Genomic DNA, 16656 nt, shown 5'->3' on the forward strand with positions numbered 1-16656 from the left:
AGACCATTTATTTTTCTTCTGATACACAAAAGAATGTTTATTGCACAAGGCATCATTTGACAAATGTTTGATGGAGTATTTGATCATCATTTCACTGAAAAGTTTCTCAGAGTAACACCATATTTTTGTAATGTGCAGAACAAGACAAAATGGTCTCTTCATACCATTGTGTCTAGCAAAATAGTAACTTTATGTAATTGTGCTTCTTGTACTTTTTTAGAAATATTGGATTGTGGATTGGAGGCTCTGTAGATCAGAATGCTCTAACAATAGAGTATTTTAACTCTTAAAAAACCAAAACCTAAAAAACTCCAAAGTATATGCTGAAGTCAAAACCACGTAAGAAGCAAAGAAAACTGCAAACTGTGATGTAAAATGTGGGCTCTGCAGCATATTTTGACCAAAATGTTAAAATAAATTTTTTTCCCCTAAAAAAACTCTCCTTCTAGGATTCCATTTGCTAATTTGTTCCCTAAATATTTTTATGCAGGGTGAAATAAGAATGTTATTTTTTTTATTTTAAAAGAGCCTCCTTGTAGAGATCTTAAATTTGATCTATTAGAAGTGGAAGCGTTTCAGCACGTAGCCAATCTTGTAAAATCAGCTATTTTGATTGTGTAATAGCTGAGTTTACAAGACACACAGATGTGTACATTCATGAATTAGACTATTGAGTCCTGAAGTGATTAGTAAAATCTTCACCTGCCAGTTTTGAAAAAGCAAGTGTGTCTTCAGAAGCTTTCTTTAGCCATTTGGGAGTGAAGATTTGTCAGATAAATTATTGGGCATTACGTGTGATTCCTGATTTTTGCAAAGACTCATCCACATACTTTACTTCACATGTGAGTGGTTCTTTTAGTCTGTTGACTTCATCTCTATACAGGGATTAAATACATGCATTAATCTTTTTAATACTTGAGACCAAAATTTTATTTCATAAGAGATGCAAGTCCATTTTCATTGGCAGAAATAGGCAGGAAAATATATTTAGCATTTCTCTTACACTTGGAAGTATTTTAAAATGTTACTTTTTAATGTCATTTGACTTCATCTCCAGTGTAAAGGGTTCTTTGTATGAATGGACATGTTTACTGATTTAACCAGAACAGTTTAAAGAGATCATTTTAATTCTTAGAAATGCACGTTCTTAGAACTTAAACAGGCTGTGGAGTGTTGGTGTTCTTTGAGAATACCTAGGGAGGGTCTTCAGGAAAATTCTTACTATTCCAGCTGTTGTAAAGCATTCTTTGTCATTGTAGCAATGAATTTCTGAGGCTAAAAAGTAGTGGGTGGCAACCTATATCTCATTTTATTTGCTTGTGTTTATCAGTGGTTTCTGAATATGATGTCAAAATCCTTAAGTCTTCCTTTAACTTGTGCCATGTTACTTGAAAAGAATTCAGTTGTTAAACAGCAATTCTGACAATAGTCAGCCTGTCCTAAGATAACAACTGTGATTCCCTCCCCCTGCCCTTTTTTAAAGAACTGTGATGTAGTTGTGCTTTTGCTGCGCTCCCGGTTCATGTATTTTTTTTGCTCACCGCTCCAGTACATAACTGTATATGCCAGAGTGTAGTGAAGATGGTGGGTATTTGTGAGGAGGCAGACTGGAGACTGCTTTGGCCAGGAAGGAAGGTGACACTCTGTGCCTTGTGAAGGCAAGAGGTATGCCGAGAGGCTAGCAGTAAAGAGAAAAACCTCCTTATACATTTATAAGACCTAGTAACCCAGTACATCTTCTGATCATCTGACACCAAAATGTCTTCTTTGTGCCTGGTGTGACTTCTTCCAAATGCAGAAACTCGTGGAGCTCACAAGAATCTCCAGCTGACCTCTCCCGGGTAGCTGAGGGGCAGCCCCAGCCCTCCTTCCCCTGCCCTTCCATCCTTCTGCAGTCCAGAGCAGAGGCCTCCATACTGATGCTTTTTCATGTCCAACTACAGAAGCCTAAAAATTGCTTAGTGTCAGGCACACCTCGTGCCCTCTAACCCGAACCATGTCCGTGCTTTTAATGTATGGTCAATAATTCTTGCAGCCTAATAGTCAGCTCTGAATGGAACTGTTAAGGTTATTAGAGTGGTGTGACATGAATCTTGCCCAAAGTAGTGCTACTGTATCTTCTTATCTTAGAGATCTACAGATGTATTTGTGGGGTTTGGAAACACTTGGAAAATATGATTTGTTGTGGTCTTTTATATGATGTTTCCAGTGTTTGAAGATAAAGAGACTTTTTTAAGTTGAAAAATTTTCCGATTTCCTATCCAATACAGCTGTCAAAAATAAAGGATTTCTGAAAGGCATACTACTATAGTGTATGAGTTCTTAACACTGTCTCAAAAGTGGACAATTTTGTACTTTGGATTTTATACAGTGGAGTTATTCAAAAAATCCTTTTGTTCCACTGTGCTGTTAAAAACGTCACCAATGACTTGCATCAAAGACTTCGGTGAATTGTCCCTGTTTAAGTGCTTTGAGTGCAGCTCAAATAACAATCTGTTCTTGTTTCATACACTTGCAGTACGAATATTTTTAGTGTATGTGCAGGTGTATTTTTCTATTAGTGGGTAAATCAGTTTGAACAGTAGATGTTTATAAGTAAGCAAGTGGGTTTTGTTTTGTTTTTTTGAAATGTAAACAGTTGCAGAAGTTCCTTGTCCCCACTAATTCTTACACTGTAGTTTCTGTCTGGTATTTGCTAAAGTTCATTGTATTAATAAGGTATATGAAAGTGATTATAAGCTTTCTATTTTCACTTGTTAATGGAAATAAATTATTTGGCATATAAGTAGTTGTAGTACAACAATCTTGTTCTGTTTCACTATCACTTATAATAATTTCTCTAAATACTACTATTTAACTTGTGATTTGAATCACTATTGTAATTCAGAGTTTTAGGTGTTATATTTTTAGAATCACATAGTCTCCAAGAGGTTCTGAACTGAAAAAAAACCTGAAAATACTTCATTAAAAGCAGACTGCTTCTGTAATATTTTCAGTGTGACTTTTTGGAACATTTTTTCATTTTGTTTTTCTGAAGTGGTGAATCACTGTCACAGCATTGTTTGAGAATAATAGCATAGCTAAGAATTTTGAGAAAACTGTTTAAAAATTCTGAAAACTCAGAGTAAGTATATCTGTAATGTTTGAAAGAACAGAAATTCTGATTGTGTTAAACATGCTACTTTGCGTGTCCCTATAGATATGCCTGGGTAGGAGGGAGTTCTGGCTGATACAGACCACCAATAAAGCTGACACTCTAAATGTATGAAAATCTAACTAAATGAAATTATTTACAATCTTAAACCTTGTCAGTATTTGGAGGAAGTCAAACTAAAATGTGAATGCACTGATGAAATAATTTTGCAGTATGTTTTGAATTACATCCATTATACAACTGTAGTTGTCTTTCTGTATACAGTTAAGAATTTTTTTTTACAAGTGTGTGTAGGAAGGCAACAAACTGTTGAAGAAAAATATAATTCAAAATTAATTACATTGAACTGCATATGAAAATATTGCATATATTGTCTAAAATATATACAGTAAAATACTGTCTAAAATATTATGTATACCAATGTTTGTTGGTTTAGATTTAACTTGCCTCTTTTTTTTAATTGTTAGAGCTCTACTTGTTTTCTGACCTCTACATTTTAAGTGTTTGGAGAGTAAAACCACATAAACATGTTTTAAACAACAATGTAAGTGGAAAAATGCATTTAAATACTTTTTCCATGTACATTTTAGGAAACGTATGAAAAATTGCTGAATGTTCAGAAATACCAAGACCAGCTGGCAGCTCAAGACCTTCTTCATCAGAAGGAAAAAAAGTAAGCTTCCACTTAGAATTAATATTGATGCTTTGATACTAGTTTTTTTACAAATGCTTCAGTATGTTGTTTTGACACTTGTAGTTCCCCACCCTACCTTCCTTTTATTCCACAAACACGTTTTCAGACTTTTTCCCTATTCCTTGTCTAATATTTATGGTAATTTCAGATTGAGAAGCCTTACCTGTGGTACGTACGTGTGGAGTGCTCACTTCTCACTGCTGCATTAGAGAAACCCCACCTATTTCTCATTCTCTTTAATCTCTCCCTGCTCTTTTCAACATTTTCTCTTACACAAAAGTTCTGAAGTGTGCTTTGGAAACAAATAGAGAATATCCAGGATTCTATGTTTCTGTATATGAAGTTTTCTAATGATTTCTTTTAATAAAGGTTTTTGAAAAAGGAGGTAAAGTCTTTATGAGAAAACAAGACCTTTTAAAATACAGAGTAAGTTGTTTATCTTTGGAAAAATCCCAAGACCTAAAGCTGAGCTCTTTAGTCTGTAGTTAATTACAGTTCTTGAATATTTTTACTTACCAGTATTTAACTTGAAGACTATCAAAACACTTAATTTCACTATTTTTCTTCTAATGACTTTGAACAGCTAAATTGTCAAAAGCTCTAGTAATTTTAGAAAAGTTTATTTGGTTGGGTTTGTTCAAATATTACCATTATTAGTAATTGAATTTAGTTTCTCTTCTTTAGTCTTTAACTTCTCTGGTATGCACAGCAAGCTCTTCAGCTGGTTAGCCACTGGACAGAAGAGAGACTTCTCAACCAGAAGAAGCTATGAGAGATGCTACAGTTGTTAGTTTCTTAGTGCGTACAGTCAGGATTGTCTTTGAAATGGGTGTATGCTTTAGGAACCGTTGGCTCCTCTTAGGCTGTATTCTTGATTTTCTATTTTGAGATTTTTTGCAAGGATTTTATGATGTATTAGTATATTAAATTAAGGAAGTCTTTAAAAGAAAGGGATGCAGCTAGGAAGTTTTGATTTTTGGCATTTACTGCTTTTCTGTTTAGCTTCTCTTTCACCATCCAAGTTGTTTTTCTTTGTTCTTGCTGTGTATTTTCTAGCCAGATTTATGGGCTGTTCCCATTGCACATCATGTTGGTTTGTCATTTCTTAATTTTAGCCATTTGTTATTTGTGTTAGGAAGAGAAAGGATTAATTTACTGAGATTATTTCAGTTTCTTAAATAACAGAAGTTCATGTTTCTTCATGATATAAATAGTGTCCTGTGACCCACAGAATGTTTTATCATAGGTTCATGTTAGCTTCTGAGCCGACAAGAGAACAAATGAATTTAGTTTCTTGGTGTACGCTACTGAAAAATAACCTGACTCCTTACAGAGCTCAGCCAGTGGATTTACTGATGTGAAAAATGACCTAAAGCTAGTCAGAGATGAAAGGGTTTTTGCCCTGTTAGGTTCGTAAAAGCTCAGAGAATTTAAAAGGTTTTTGAGACTTATTTTCCACAGTGGATGTGGTACTTCCTCTGAGATTAGCCTGGATAATTTATCTCCGAAGTGTAGGTAGATGGTGGGTGGGAAGGGCTGTTTTTTGTTTTGTTTTGTTTTTTTTCCCCAGAAAATAAATCTATTGTGGATGCATTCTCTAATATTAACTGTAGGGTCAGGAACTGATCTTGAAATACTTTAAGTTTATAGCTTTTCACATGTGAAAAATTTCGTTGACTTCACTGGAAGTAGCAATATGTAAATGTAAGTATATACTTGAATCTGTCAGGATTGGAAGCTCTTTAAAATTACTGTTAAAACCGGCATTGTTTCTAAATAAATGTTTCTCATGCCCCGACTCAGAAAAGCATTAAAATACGTACTTAAGAAGAAGTACTACTTAAAATCACCTTCAGAAGGAGTGCTTTTCTGAATCACAGCTTCCTTAATGCTGCTGAAAACATTCATTAAGATTATTTCTAAAAAACCTGAAGAGGTAAGAAGCTAGTTACAGCTCTGCCTTAAATTTACCTGATAATGTTGGCATGTGTATTTATGGTGGCATTCTCTTTAGCTGGTCCCTTAGTATTGTACATGTTTCACACAGATTTATTTCAAGCATTGTTTTTTCTTTGTGTTAGCATCTCCATATGAGACTGTTTGCTTAGAAATGTCTGCTTTTGCTGTCATCAGTGCAGTTTCTGTGCTGAGCAGGTCAACATTACACAGTAGGTAGAATACAGTGTGTCATTGCTGCATTAGTACTTTGACTACGCTTACTGCTAGTGGAGGTTTTTTTTTGTATTGATCAGAAAAGTAAAGACCAGAGGCAAAATTCTGCTACTTTAGAATTTGATTTAAACGTTCTGCCTTTGATTTTTGTTCTTCGCTGCTTGTAAACCAGATTTTTCCTAGCAGCAGGCTTTTAAAACTAAGTCCTATGTTGTGGGGAAGATGGCTTACTATTACAGTATTACTCTAGCTCAGTCTTGGACTTCAATAATATGAATAATGCATAACTGATACTCATAATTTTCATGTGGTTAATTCAAGAAGTGAAGTTCCCATCCCTTTCAAAAGACGGAGCTTTTAAAGTCAATGTAGGCCTTCTCACGTTTACTATAGGAATGTGATCTGGATTCATTTGTAATGGAAAATGTATTTCTGCACCAAGACTGACTGTATGTGTGGTCCTTTGTGATGTAACTCTAATTGCATGGTTAATTAAAGGGAGAATATATGTGATATTTTAAACAGAAACCTGGCTGGCAGCAGATGGCTGACTAAGATTGAATTGGAAGAAATGTTGTTAGAAAAACTGTCAGATGATGATGTAAGTAATTAATCTTTCTAATCTTAAGGAGGCTTATCTTAAAAATATGGACTCTGGGTGCATTTTTGGATACTGAAATGGTACTGTGAAGAAGCAGGTGCTCTTCAAAAGAATGTTCTTCCTTCTCTTAAAGTCTATACATGCTCACAGCACTGACACATTCATGTTGTCTTGAAAAGTGATCTGTGTGGCTTTTTTTTTATCTAGCACAGAACTATTAAGGGTTTTCCATTGTTACTAACATAGTTTAGTTTTTCTCCTGGTAACGTTTTGAGGCCTAGAGCACTTGTTCCTTGTCATCTAGTTATGTAGTCAGGAATGGAGTATATTAGAACTTTTTATAATAGAAATAAATAGTAATTTATTCTAGTTACAGATGAAAAACAGACAGGGCTAGAACCTCTGGTGTTTATTGTACAGAAGGGATAAATATTCAAGATGGGAAATACAAATGGATTTGTGTAATGGTAAACTTGCACAGAGTTTCTGATTATTTAATCTTAAGAAGGACATGATAATGATAGAAAAATCACAGAGAAGGCTTATTGGAAATAAGGAATCCTTTTTCTTAGTGATCGGCTACAGAATCAAATACCAGAAACAAGATACAAAGCTACGTAGATCTGTGGTCTGATACAGATATCAAGGAGAATATAACAAAAGATATGAATGTGATGGGAGAGAGGAGGGTTTTGCAGCTTCCCCAGTATCTGCAAACTGTACCGCTGTCTAGATTTGGAGTCCTTTGCATGTGTCTCCAAGAATAAGACTATTCATTCTGATAGTCATATACTTTTTGTCTCAGTCGGAGATTTCCCCTACAGTCCTCTAAATAACATTAGATTTTGCAACAGCAGGTTCAGTCTATGTGGCCAGCTTCAGTTTTCTTTTGGAAGTTTAAGCTTGAATATGATAGTATGAGAAAATATAACACTATTTGTCTGAGCATCCCAAGTATTTTCTCACCTAGAAACGGTGTTCTTCAATCTCTTCTGTCCTGTGGACAGCATCATTGCAAAAATAGCATAGCATAGCAGCACATGTGCCCTTTGCTCACTTGTCATCCAGAGCAGTAACATGTGATGGCTTCCTTGTCTGTGGGTGATGTGAAAAGGTCTTGAGCAGATTGTGGTCCATAAGCATAAGTTAGAAATGGTTGTTGTAAATTGTCCATCCTGCTATACCCAGGATACTTCCTCTATCTTGCTCGCAGTAGGAGCAGTTATGACTTCAGTGTTTTCAGTAGCTCCTGCATTTGGAATAGCTGTTTTTCCTCTCAGAGTGCCAGGAACTGGTCTAGCTGTACAACCAAACAGCTTGGTGTTCTTCGCTGCTTAGTTTTTGTATGCTCTATGTCTGTAAAACTAGACTGCAGTAAATGAAAGAAAAAAAAACAACAAAAAACTCGCAGACAACAACAAACAAACAAAAAAACCAAACAAAAACCGAACAAAACCCAAACGAAAAAAATACCAAACCCTAAAACCTTTTGCATGCATGTAAAACCACAAAGCCTCAGCCTATAGGAACATGCATTGTTTAAATGTATTTGAAATGTCTCAGTATGAGCTACCAGTCTTACCTGCGCAAACTCTTTATCTTTTGCCATTGCAACAAAACTTTCTGTGCTGTTTGCATTATTAAACAAAATTAGAGCTATTGATGTTTTTTAACTTTGCACTCTGCAAGTGAAAACTGTTGGAAGCTTTCTTCATCTATAGCCTTTACAATTTTTAAATTTTTGTATGTTTCTGCTCTTCAAAGGCTTTACCACCTGTCTGTGTCACACGGTTAGGCCGAGGTAGCTTTCCAAGTGATGTCAGAGTTCCAGGGGCTATTGCTAGGTTACAAGAAAAGTACTAATTTTGTACAGAAGACTCTGGTAACAGAGAGAAGAAAAAATACTTTTAATAACAGCTTGTAAGTAAAGAAAACTTAAAAAATAGGGTTATAATATCTATATGAAAAATCCATTTTAGATGATAGCATACCTTTATATCCAGTAACCATCTGTGTAGTGCTCCTGCCAGTAACACTTCGTAACAGGACATCCCAGCTTTTAGCACAAATGGGTTAACACAGTGGTGTTTACTCTTTAATCACATGTTGAAGAACTTTGGAGGGGGGTGTATGGTGGAAGGAGAACCACACAGTAGCAAAGGATAATTTATTTCAAGAGGTTGCCCTTTAAGTCAAGTATCTCTTGAATTTTTAAATAGCTTGATTGTTCGGTTTTAAAGGAAATCATAAGCATTAAAGTAACTCAGCTTGAACAGCCAGAGATAGATAGATAGGTATTTCCTGTATATATTATGAAATATAATCATTTAAGAGGTTCAGTTTAGTGAAATAAAATTATTTCCAAGTCAATGAACATGCTGACTTACTGAAAATGAGGTGAAAATCTTTTCCTTTGCCATTTTAATAAAACAATAATAAAAGAATGAAGACCTTCCTCAATGTTTTCTTTTTAAAAGTGAGATGAACGTCATTCTAATACAATAATAATGCTGTATTACAAAGGGGTTGGTTATGCTTTTGAATTAAAGTTTCATTGTTGCCTGAAGAAAGAACTAGGTATCTTTAGTCACACAGAAAATGATGCATCTGCATGCTGTTCTTAAATCAGCATGTAGGTGCAGAAGTGTCATCTTGTCAGAAATCATCAATAAAAGTGAAGTAGGAAAGATCAATTATATAAAAATGGAAAGTTTTAACAAATGCAATTACGCTTGCATCCTTTAATGAAGTCTTCTTGTCTACAGTATTCAAGATTTATTCAACTTTTACAAAAATTGATGACATTGCCATGTGGTGACATGGAGGAGGAGTATATAAAAAAGTTTTCCAGAGAAGTTCCTGTGCAGTTACAAAAGGTAGTTGTTGAGCCCTTGAAGTATGATGAGCGAGGAGTGGCCTTCAGCACCGGTGAAGGTAATAATTTCAAGTTGGTTGGTAATGATGCAGAATTTTTTCCCCTTCATGTTACGTTACTTTATAGTATGTACAACAGTGCTGAATGTGTCACTACTTCACTTTACATGCTTATGTGTATATTACATGTATAATTGTTAATTATGTTATGGCATACTGAGTTATGACATGGCCTGGTAACAAAGTGGAAGGTGTTGGCACAGAGTCTATCAACTGTTAGTGTTTATCTGTGTTCCTATACAGTAGTACCTCTGCAGAGAGAACCCTGTGGTGCTGCATGTTGTAGGATACAAAAGGACTTTAATTGTGGGCAAGAGTTGACTGTTGAACATAAAGGGCAAGGGACTGGGGAAGCACAAACACATACGGAGAATTCCATGGATGTGACAGTGTTGTTGCTTAGATAAAAGTGGCATGCTTAGACCGCTATGTAACCTTTATCACGACTTTTGCAGGCAGTCCAGCAAAGGAGACTTTCAAAGATGCACAGAATGAATAGCAAGGCGTTTGGATATTTGCAAACAGCCTAGGAAAACGCTAAGAGGGAATTCCTAAATTTTTTTAAACAAATGGACAAACCACAATTAGCATTATGGAATGGAGATGGGAATTGGTCATTCATACTGAGATGGAGAGCGTGTTAGAGAAAAGCCATGAAGACCTCTGTATCTTCTAAACGCAGGCTGCTTACATTTTCAATGGAGGGACATGTAGTGGAAGAATGATACGATACATGATACGAGTGAGTGCCTAGAAAAAATAACGTAGCAACAACATGTATAGGGAAGTCTGACTTTCTGGACAAAGCATATGTGCACGCACAGACTTTATACTGTACATTTAAGAGGAATCTTAGAGGTAACATGTATTCTTAAGCAGCAGGCAGCAGATGATAATAAGAGCAAAGGTTGCAGAGGATTTGAGGAGTAAAAAGGCTAGAGAGCTCTATTCTAGCTGAGTTTGCTTCAAAAACATGCAACCTGTGTTAATTAAGAAAAGCCATCAGATTTTATAAGTTCAAGAACAGTCTTGTTTGTGTCCCATGACTCCCCTAAATTAAGAAAAATGTCTAATTTGTTTCATAATTCCTTTATCGGAATAGGTTGCTTCCTTTGTGCTGCAGGGGATTGGTCTTAGGCTTTAGCACAGAGAATTTGTCATGGTTTAACTTGAAGCTAATGCACTTAGAGAGAACTAACTGTAAGTAACAGTTTCTGAGGAAACCATGCTAAATGATGCATAGGCATTGCTTATACCAGTATAATTGAAGTGTTAACCTTTTCTATGTGAATATTCTTAAACTTCTGTACCTTTGTATGATTTTACAAAGTATTATAGTAGTACTAGAAATTGTACTTACTGTAAACGTAGGAGTTCGACAAACTGTTTATTTTCATATACAGTGACATCACCAGGTCAAGAGTGTCCTGATCTACTGAAGTTATGGGAGGTAGCATTACTTCTACCTTCTCCCAGTGCACACTTCCCCGCCCCCTGTAGTAGACATTGATTAAAGTATATTGAAAGGTAGTTTGTTCATTGTTTGTATTTCTTTCCTTCTCTTAAATTTTTTTCTTTTTGTTACCTCTGGCTCCAAAAAGAAACAGCTGGTAGTGTATGAACGTATTGAGATTTGCTTAACGTCTTGGGCACTTGAAGCTCTGTAGAATATTGAAGCCTTGTAACAGGTTGGTTTTAATTCCTTTAAGGTATCAGAAAAACCGCCAGAGCTACTGCCATAGTATATGACAATGGGACTGGAAAAATGACAGTGAATGGAATAGATGTTTTACATTACTTCCCAGTGCTGCAGGACAGGTGAGAGCACTATGAAATGCTGTATTCTTACTGTACTTAAATTGTTTCAGCAAAAGTCATGCCATGCAATTATATTTTGGTGCTGTGTTCCACAGAGTTGATGCTATGTTCTTATTCCTGTATAACTATCTGTTTTAAGAAAACTGGTCTTGCTTTTCCTACTAGTTTTCAGGAGTCAGTAATATAAGAACTGATAGGTAAACCTTGCTCTGTGTTTCTTGTCTCTCGCTTCCTGAAGGGATGCAAAAACCAAGAGGACAGACTATTTGGATAGTTCAAATGGTCCCCTTAGAAAGGGCTTGCAGTTCGTTTAAAAAACCAAGACCAAAAAAATCCCACTGTCTTTAAGTGTTTCCTGAGAGATTTAGAAATTGTATGCATGTGTAATTACTCTGGCATATAGTAACACAGGGGAAGCAAACAAGGTGAGACTCTTCATGTAAAGCTTCAGATTTTGGAGGATATGCACAGTGTGATATAGAGAAGACTTCTCATAAGGCTGGCATAAGGTTTCCGTCCCTTAATGTGATTTTTATTTTGTGTCATGGTTTCTGAGCCCAAGAATAGAGTGAGAGATTGCTCAGTTTCAATATCCAGAACTAATGGATCTTGGCATCTGTAGATAATTAGTGAAACAAAAGTAATTGTAAAACTGAACTTAAAATACTTACCATTGGCAGTTTGAATATGCTCCTAGCTGCTAATTTCCCATTGATTTAGTTGATACCAGTAGGAAATCAGAGATATGCATGCCTTTCTGGATCTCTGCCTGAAAGTTAACTATGTTTTTGTATAAAGTATGATAAGAAATGTACATAGCATGTAACTTCATACACATGTATATACTTCTTTTTTTTTATTATGATTATTTTTTTTAATTTTTAGAGAACAGTTGTTGTTCCCTTTCCAGTTTCTTGACAGAGTTGGAAAACATGATACAGTTTGCACAGTCTCTGGTGGAGGAAGATCTGCACAGGCTGGAGCGATACGTTTAGCCTGTGCAAAAGCCTTAAGGAGTTTCGTGACAGAAAGGGAGGTGGAATTCATGAGGCAAGGTAGGAATTGAAATTATTTCAGTGTTTCTTAATGTGTTTCTGGTAATCAACAGAATTAATACAAGGATCATTAAGGATCAGATAGTGCAAATTTGAGTAAATAATCCCAGTGAAACCTTGTATATTGTATGAAAGGGATCTGCATTTATTTATAAATTGTTTTCACTTGTTTGCTAGCATCCTTTGTGTACATTTTGCATGACTTCTTGAGCGTTTTCCCATCTGTTCATGACCTCTCTTAGGTCTATTAACCAGTTTATATTGCCTCAACATAGAATCCCAAAACGTGAATGTGTATTCACTAACAAATAAATCTGGATCAGGCATTAGTGAGCTGTAAGGTACTAAAGTTGTATTTTGTTTTACTCAGTCACATCTTGTTCATGTTTAAAAAAAGTTTTATTCTTGAATGTAAATACTAGAGAGTTAGCTTTGAAGGGGTAGTAATGAGCATAAACATACTTCTTGCAACTAGCCAGACTGAAGGAGCTTCGTTCCTCTCTTGCTTTATTTAGAGTTTACAAATTACCTAGGATAGGAGAGGACTTATTTGGATAACTGCAGTATTTGTTGCTTCTTAGTGATTAGATGCCATACTGTTTCAGCAAATACAGAAATAGGAACAGTGAGCTTTTAACTATGCTCTTTCTGGACTAGTAGGGAGAACATCTGTGTGTATTACTGGCAGAACAGCTATGATTTTTTTCGCTCTATTACCATCCATGGAAGTAAAGCTATCATCATGCTAGTATCTTTGCAACAAGTCTTTTTGATTACAACTTTTCAGTACTGACAAGTATGACTTGCTAGTAATACCCCTGTAAACTGACATCGTAATGAGTTGGGTATCTGTAATGAGATCAGACACATAATTCTGAACGTGTTTTGGACATTGCCAAATACACTTTGGAAACACTAAGTGTGCTTTAAAGCAGTAGTCTCCAAAGAGGGGTGTATGCACCCTGGTGTTGGGCAAGATGATCCGTTGTGGTGCAGGAAGAAAATCTTGGAATTTTGGTAGTGTATAGAATTTATAAATGAATAAATAAATTATTAAATATATTGGGGATGCATGCTTAAAAAGATTTTATTGATAGGACTGCATGATCAAAATAAGTTTGGAGACCGCTGCTCTAAAGGCTTAAGCAATATAGCTGTAAAACAGTGTGGGATTTTTTTTAGTGGTTTGTCAAGTAAAATCTGAAGACAGTTCAGTTACTAAAGAAAAATTAGATGTTAGAGGATCTGGTGGAATTCCTTTCAGTGTGTTTTATACTGAACCCTTATCCTTATAGGTGTTACAATTAATATGCAAAGTTATTGGCTGCCTTGAAATCCCCCACATGTAGTATATCCGTAATAGTGACTAATAACAGGAAACAAATGGGTGCTTTTCTGTGTTTTGTAGCTGGACTGCTAACACGTGACCCACGTGTGAAGGAACGAAAAAAGCCTGGTCAAGAGGGAGCCAGACGGAAATTCACCTGGAAAAAGCGATAAGTCTGGATATTTAAAGAACGACAGAATGCTACCAGAATTTCAAAACATAGCGATTTATGATTTTAAATTGTTGTATAAATATATTTAGTAATAAAGACTCTTTCTATTATAACTACTATGCTTTCTCTGTTTAAAAAGCAACAAACACCTTTCTTTAAACTTATTTCCAATTGTGGAGGATCATGATGTGGTTTGCCAAAATGCTAAATCTGAAATAGTAGATTGAGTGCCAGCTTTGCAACTCAGCTCCACTGAAGACAGGAACAATTTATGAAACTGGTAGTGGATTATAACATCTAAAAAAATCAGTCTGTTTGTTTAGTGACTTGACTATCTAAATTCTGGAATTAAGCAGCTCCTAACCAGATATTTAGACAACTTTGACATGCCTCTCTTTCTGCCTCACAGGTATCTGAGAATAAGTGACAACTTCCCACCTAAGCTATGGTGGAGTTGAGAAACTAGGGAGAATGGTACTGACAATTGAGTGGATGGTGAAAGAGGAACAAGTCTCAGAGGATAACCTTTGCCAGTGGAATCAGTTGTCTTCGGGATGCCTCCCTATGTTAAGTAGTGAGTGATTCAGGGGAAGTACCTAAATTTAAGTGCTCTGAATCACTGTCTGGAGGAGTTGTTTGTGGTTTTGGGTTTTTTTTTTCCCCTCTTCTTCCTCCAAATGCAGAAAGAGCTAGAGGGATTAGGCTGAAGTTAATCTTTTGGAATACTCTTCTCCACTCCTTAAATCTCAAGGGGCTGGATCAAGGAGGTGTGTTCCGAATATGGCTAATGCACAAAGATAGAATTGGACTCTTTGCCAAATACAGTCATAATTTTTCTTTTTTAAAATCAGAAGCAGGAGGTGATGACAGTGCTGCCCACCTCTTGTCTATAATTGTAGCCTTCCAAAATAGATTAGTGGTTACACCACTCACCCGAAAGTGCAAGGTTTTAGTTTATTGCCAGCTTCCTTCCTGGGGTAGAGGTCAAATACATGGAGCTTCCAAGGAAGAGCAGATCCTTCATATTTCCTGTAGGAACTAGGCTATAGCAAAAAAGAGTGTAAGGTTCATCTCACGAGGAGAAAACAGAAAAAAAAAAATTTCAACTCAGTAGTTTTAACAGGAGGGACATCTTCCAACTTTCTTTTAATTTAGAAGGCTTCAGTACTTGAAATTCTTCCTCCCTAACCAGATTTTCTAAGTGCTAGAATACCTGCCCTACTTCTTATTTCCTGTAGATTATACCAAAAATTTTACACCTCAGACGTGACAAAAGGTGCTGGCAGGGCACTGCAGGTGATAAACAACTAGGAGTGATCTGTATGGGTCATTGTTTTCCTGAGCACCATTCAAGAGGGGGCCCCAAGTGAATAGACCTCTTGAACTGAGTAAACAGAGAAGGTTAGAAACTGGATATACATCCTTGACTGATGTGTTTCTGATTCCTTTCTCCCCAAAGCTGCTCTGTGTTTCTTGTTTCCTGAGAATACTTGGTAAACTTGGGCAAGATTTCTCATTGCTAAGGTAGGTAGTCTCAATCAAAATATGTGACTCTACAACTACCTGAAAGGAGGTTGTAGCGAGGTGGGGGTCAGTCTCTTCTCTGAAGTAACCAGTGAGAGGAAACGGCCTCAAGTTGCACCAGAGGCTGTTTAGATTGGATATTAGGAAGAATTTCTTCAGTGAAAGGGTTATCAAGCACTGGAAGAGGCTGCCCAGGGAAGTGGTGGAGTCCCCCTCTCTGGAGGTATTTAAAAGACATGTAGATGTGGTGCTTAGGGACATGGTTTAGTGGTGGGCTTGGCAGTGCTAGGTTAACAGTTGGACTCGATGATGTTAAAGGTCTTTCCCAACCTAAATGATTCCATGATTCTGTGACTTAAGTTGAATTCAACAGCTGAGGCAATTCACCTAACTCTTTGAAATACAAATGGGGGTTACATGAGATGTGTTTTACACTAAGGTAAATACAAAATGGCTTAATTAGCATTTCTGCTAATTTAACTCTGAATTGTTTGTGTGGAGCAAAATAACTCTATATCATGTTTCGGTAAAAGCTGTGACTTGTAATAAAAGCATTCAGTAAATATCCATGCTGGGACAGATACCTAGGAATTCTTTTCACCTGCTTACATAAGAAAACGTACATAAGCACATGGACTTAAATGAAGGTGCTAGCTGAAGAAGATATAGGAGGAGATTAAAAAGTAGAAATTTTTATCTTAAGACAAATGAAAATTGATCAGTTTCACCACATTAATTTTCCTACCTCATTATTAGGCAATAAAGCTGTAAGTGCAACGGTGTATGAGTACTTACAACATGCAAAGTCTTTTATTGTGCTTTAAAGGATTTCTTAATGTTTTACCTCTCAGAAAAGTATGAGCACAACCTTTGTTTAGACCCAGCAAAAATTTTAAATAGGGTAAAGTTTTAGAATTTTACCACAATTTTTAGGGGAGTCCTTAGAAATACTAGTTAATGCTGTGCAACTAGATCACTTGCTTTGTAGGTAAAGCTGTGAGGGTGTTTCTGGTTTGTATTAGTGCTGCTGTGTTACCACAAGATGGAGCGGTTTGCAGTCGAATGAGCTGTTTTCAGAAGTGGTATGTAGATACTTGTGAAAGAAATTATGAGGAATTTTCCTTATAAATAGCGATTTTTGTAACAACAGACTAATATGAAAATAAATGTATTTGGTTTCAAAAGGGTAGATTCAGATTGTCTTT

The 16656-nt window shown here is 36.1% G+C and overlaps 1 protein-coding gene across 1 annotated transcript in view; it reads left to right on the top strand.

Moving 5' to 3' along the window:
- The window catches only part of MRPS9 (mitochondrial ribosomal protein S9), a 27831-nt gene extending 13791 nt beyond the window's left edge, over nt 1-14040 (top strand). Inside the window, exons 5-10 of the mRNA XM_009700835.1 lie at nt 3745-3827; nt 6546-6621; nt 9387-9555; nt 11265-11373; nt 12259-12428; nt 13837-14040. Of these exons, the coding sequence (XP_009699137.1) occupies nt 3745-3827; nt 6546-6621; nt 9387-9555; nt 11265-11373; nt 12259-12428; nt 13837-13928 (699 nt within the window). The 3' untranslated portion in view covers nt 13929-14040. The remainder of the gene's footprint in view (nt 1-3744; nt 3828-6545; nt 6622-9386; nt 9556-11264; nt 11374-12258; nt 12429-13836) is intronic.
- Nucleotides 14041-16656: the final 2616 nt, after the last annotated feature.

This window comes from Cariama cristata, unplaced genomic scaffold (assembly GCF_000690535.1).
Source record: "Cariama cristata isolate BGI_N322 unplaced genomic scaffold, ASM69053v1 scaffold17925, whole genome shotgun sequence".
In the NCBI taxonomy this organism is placed as follows: Eukaryota; Metazoa; Chordata; class Aves; order Cariamiformes; family Cariamidae; genus Cariama; species Cariama cristata.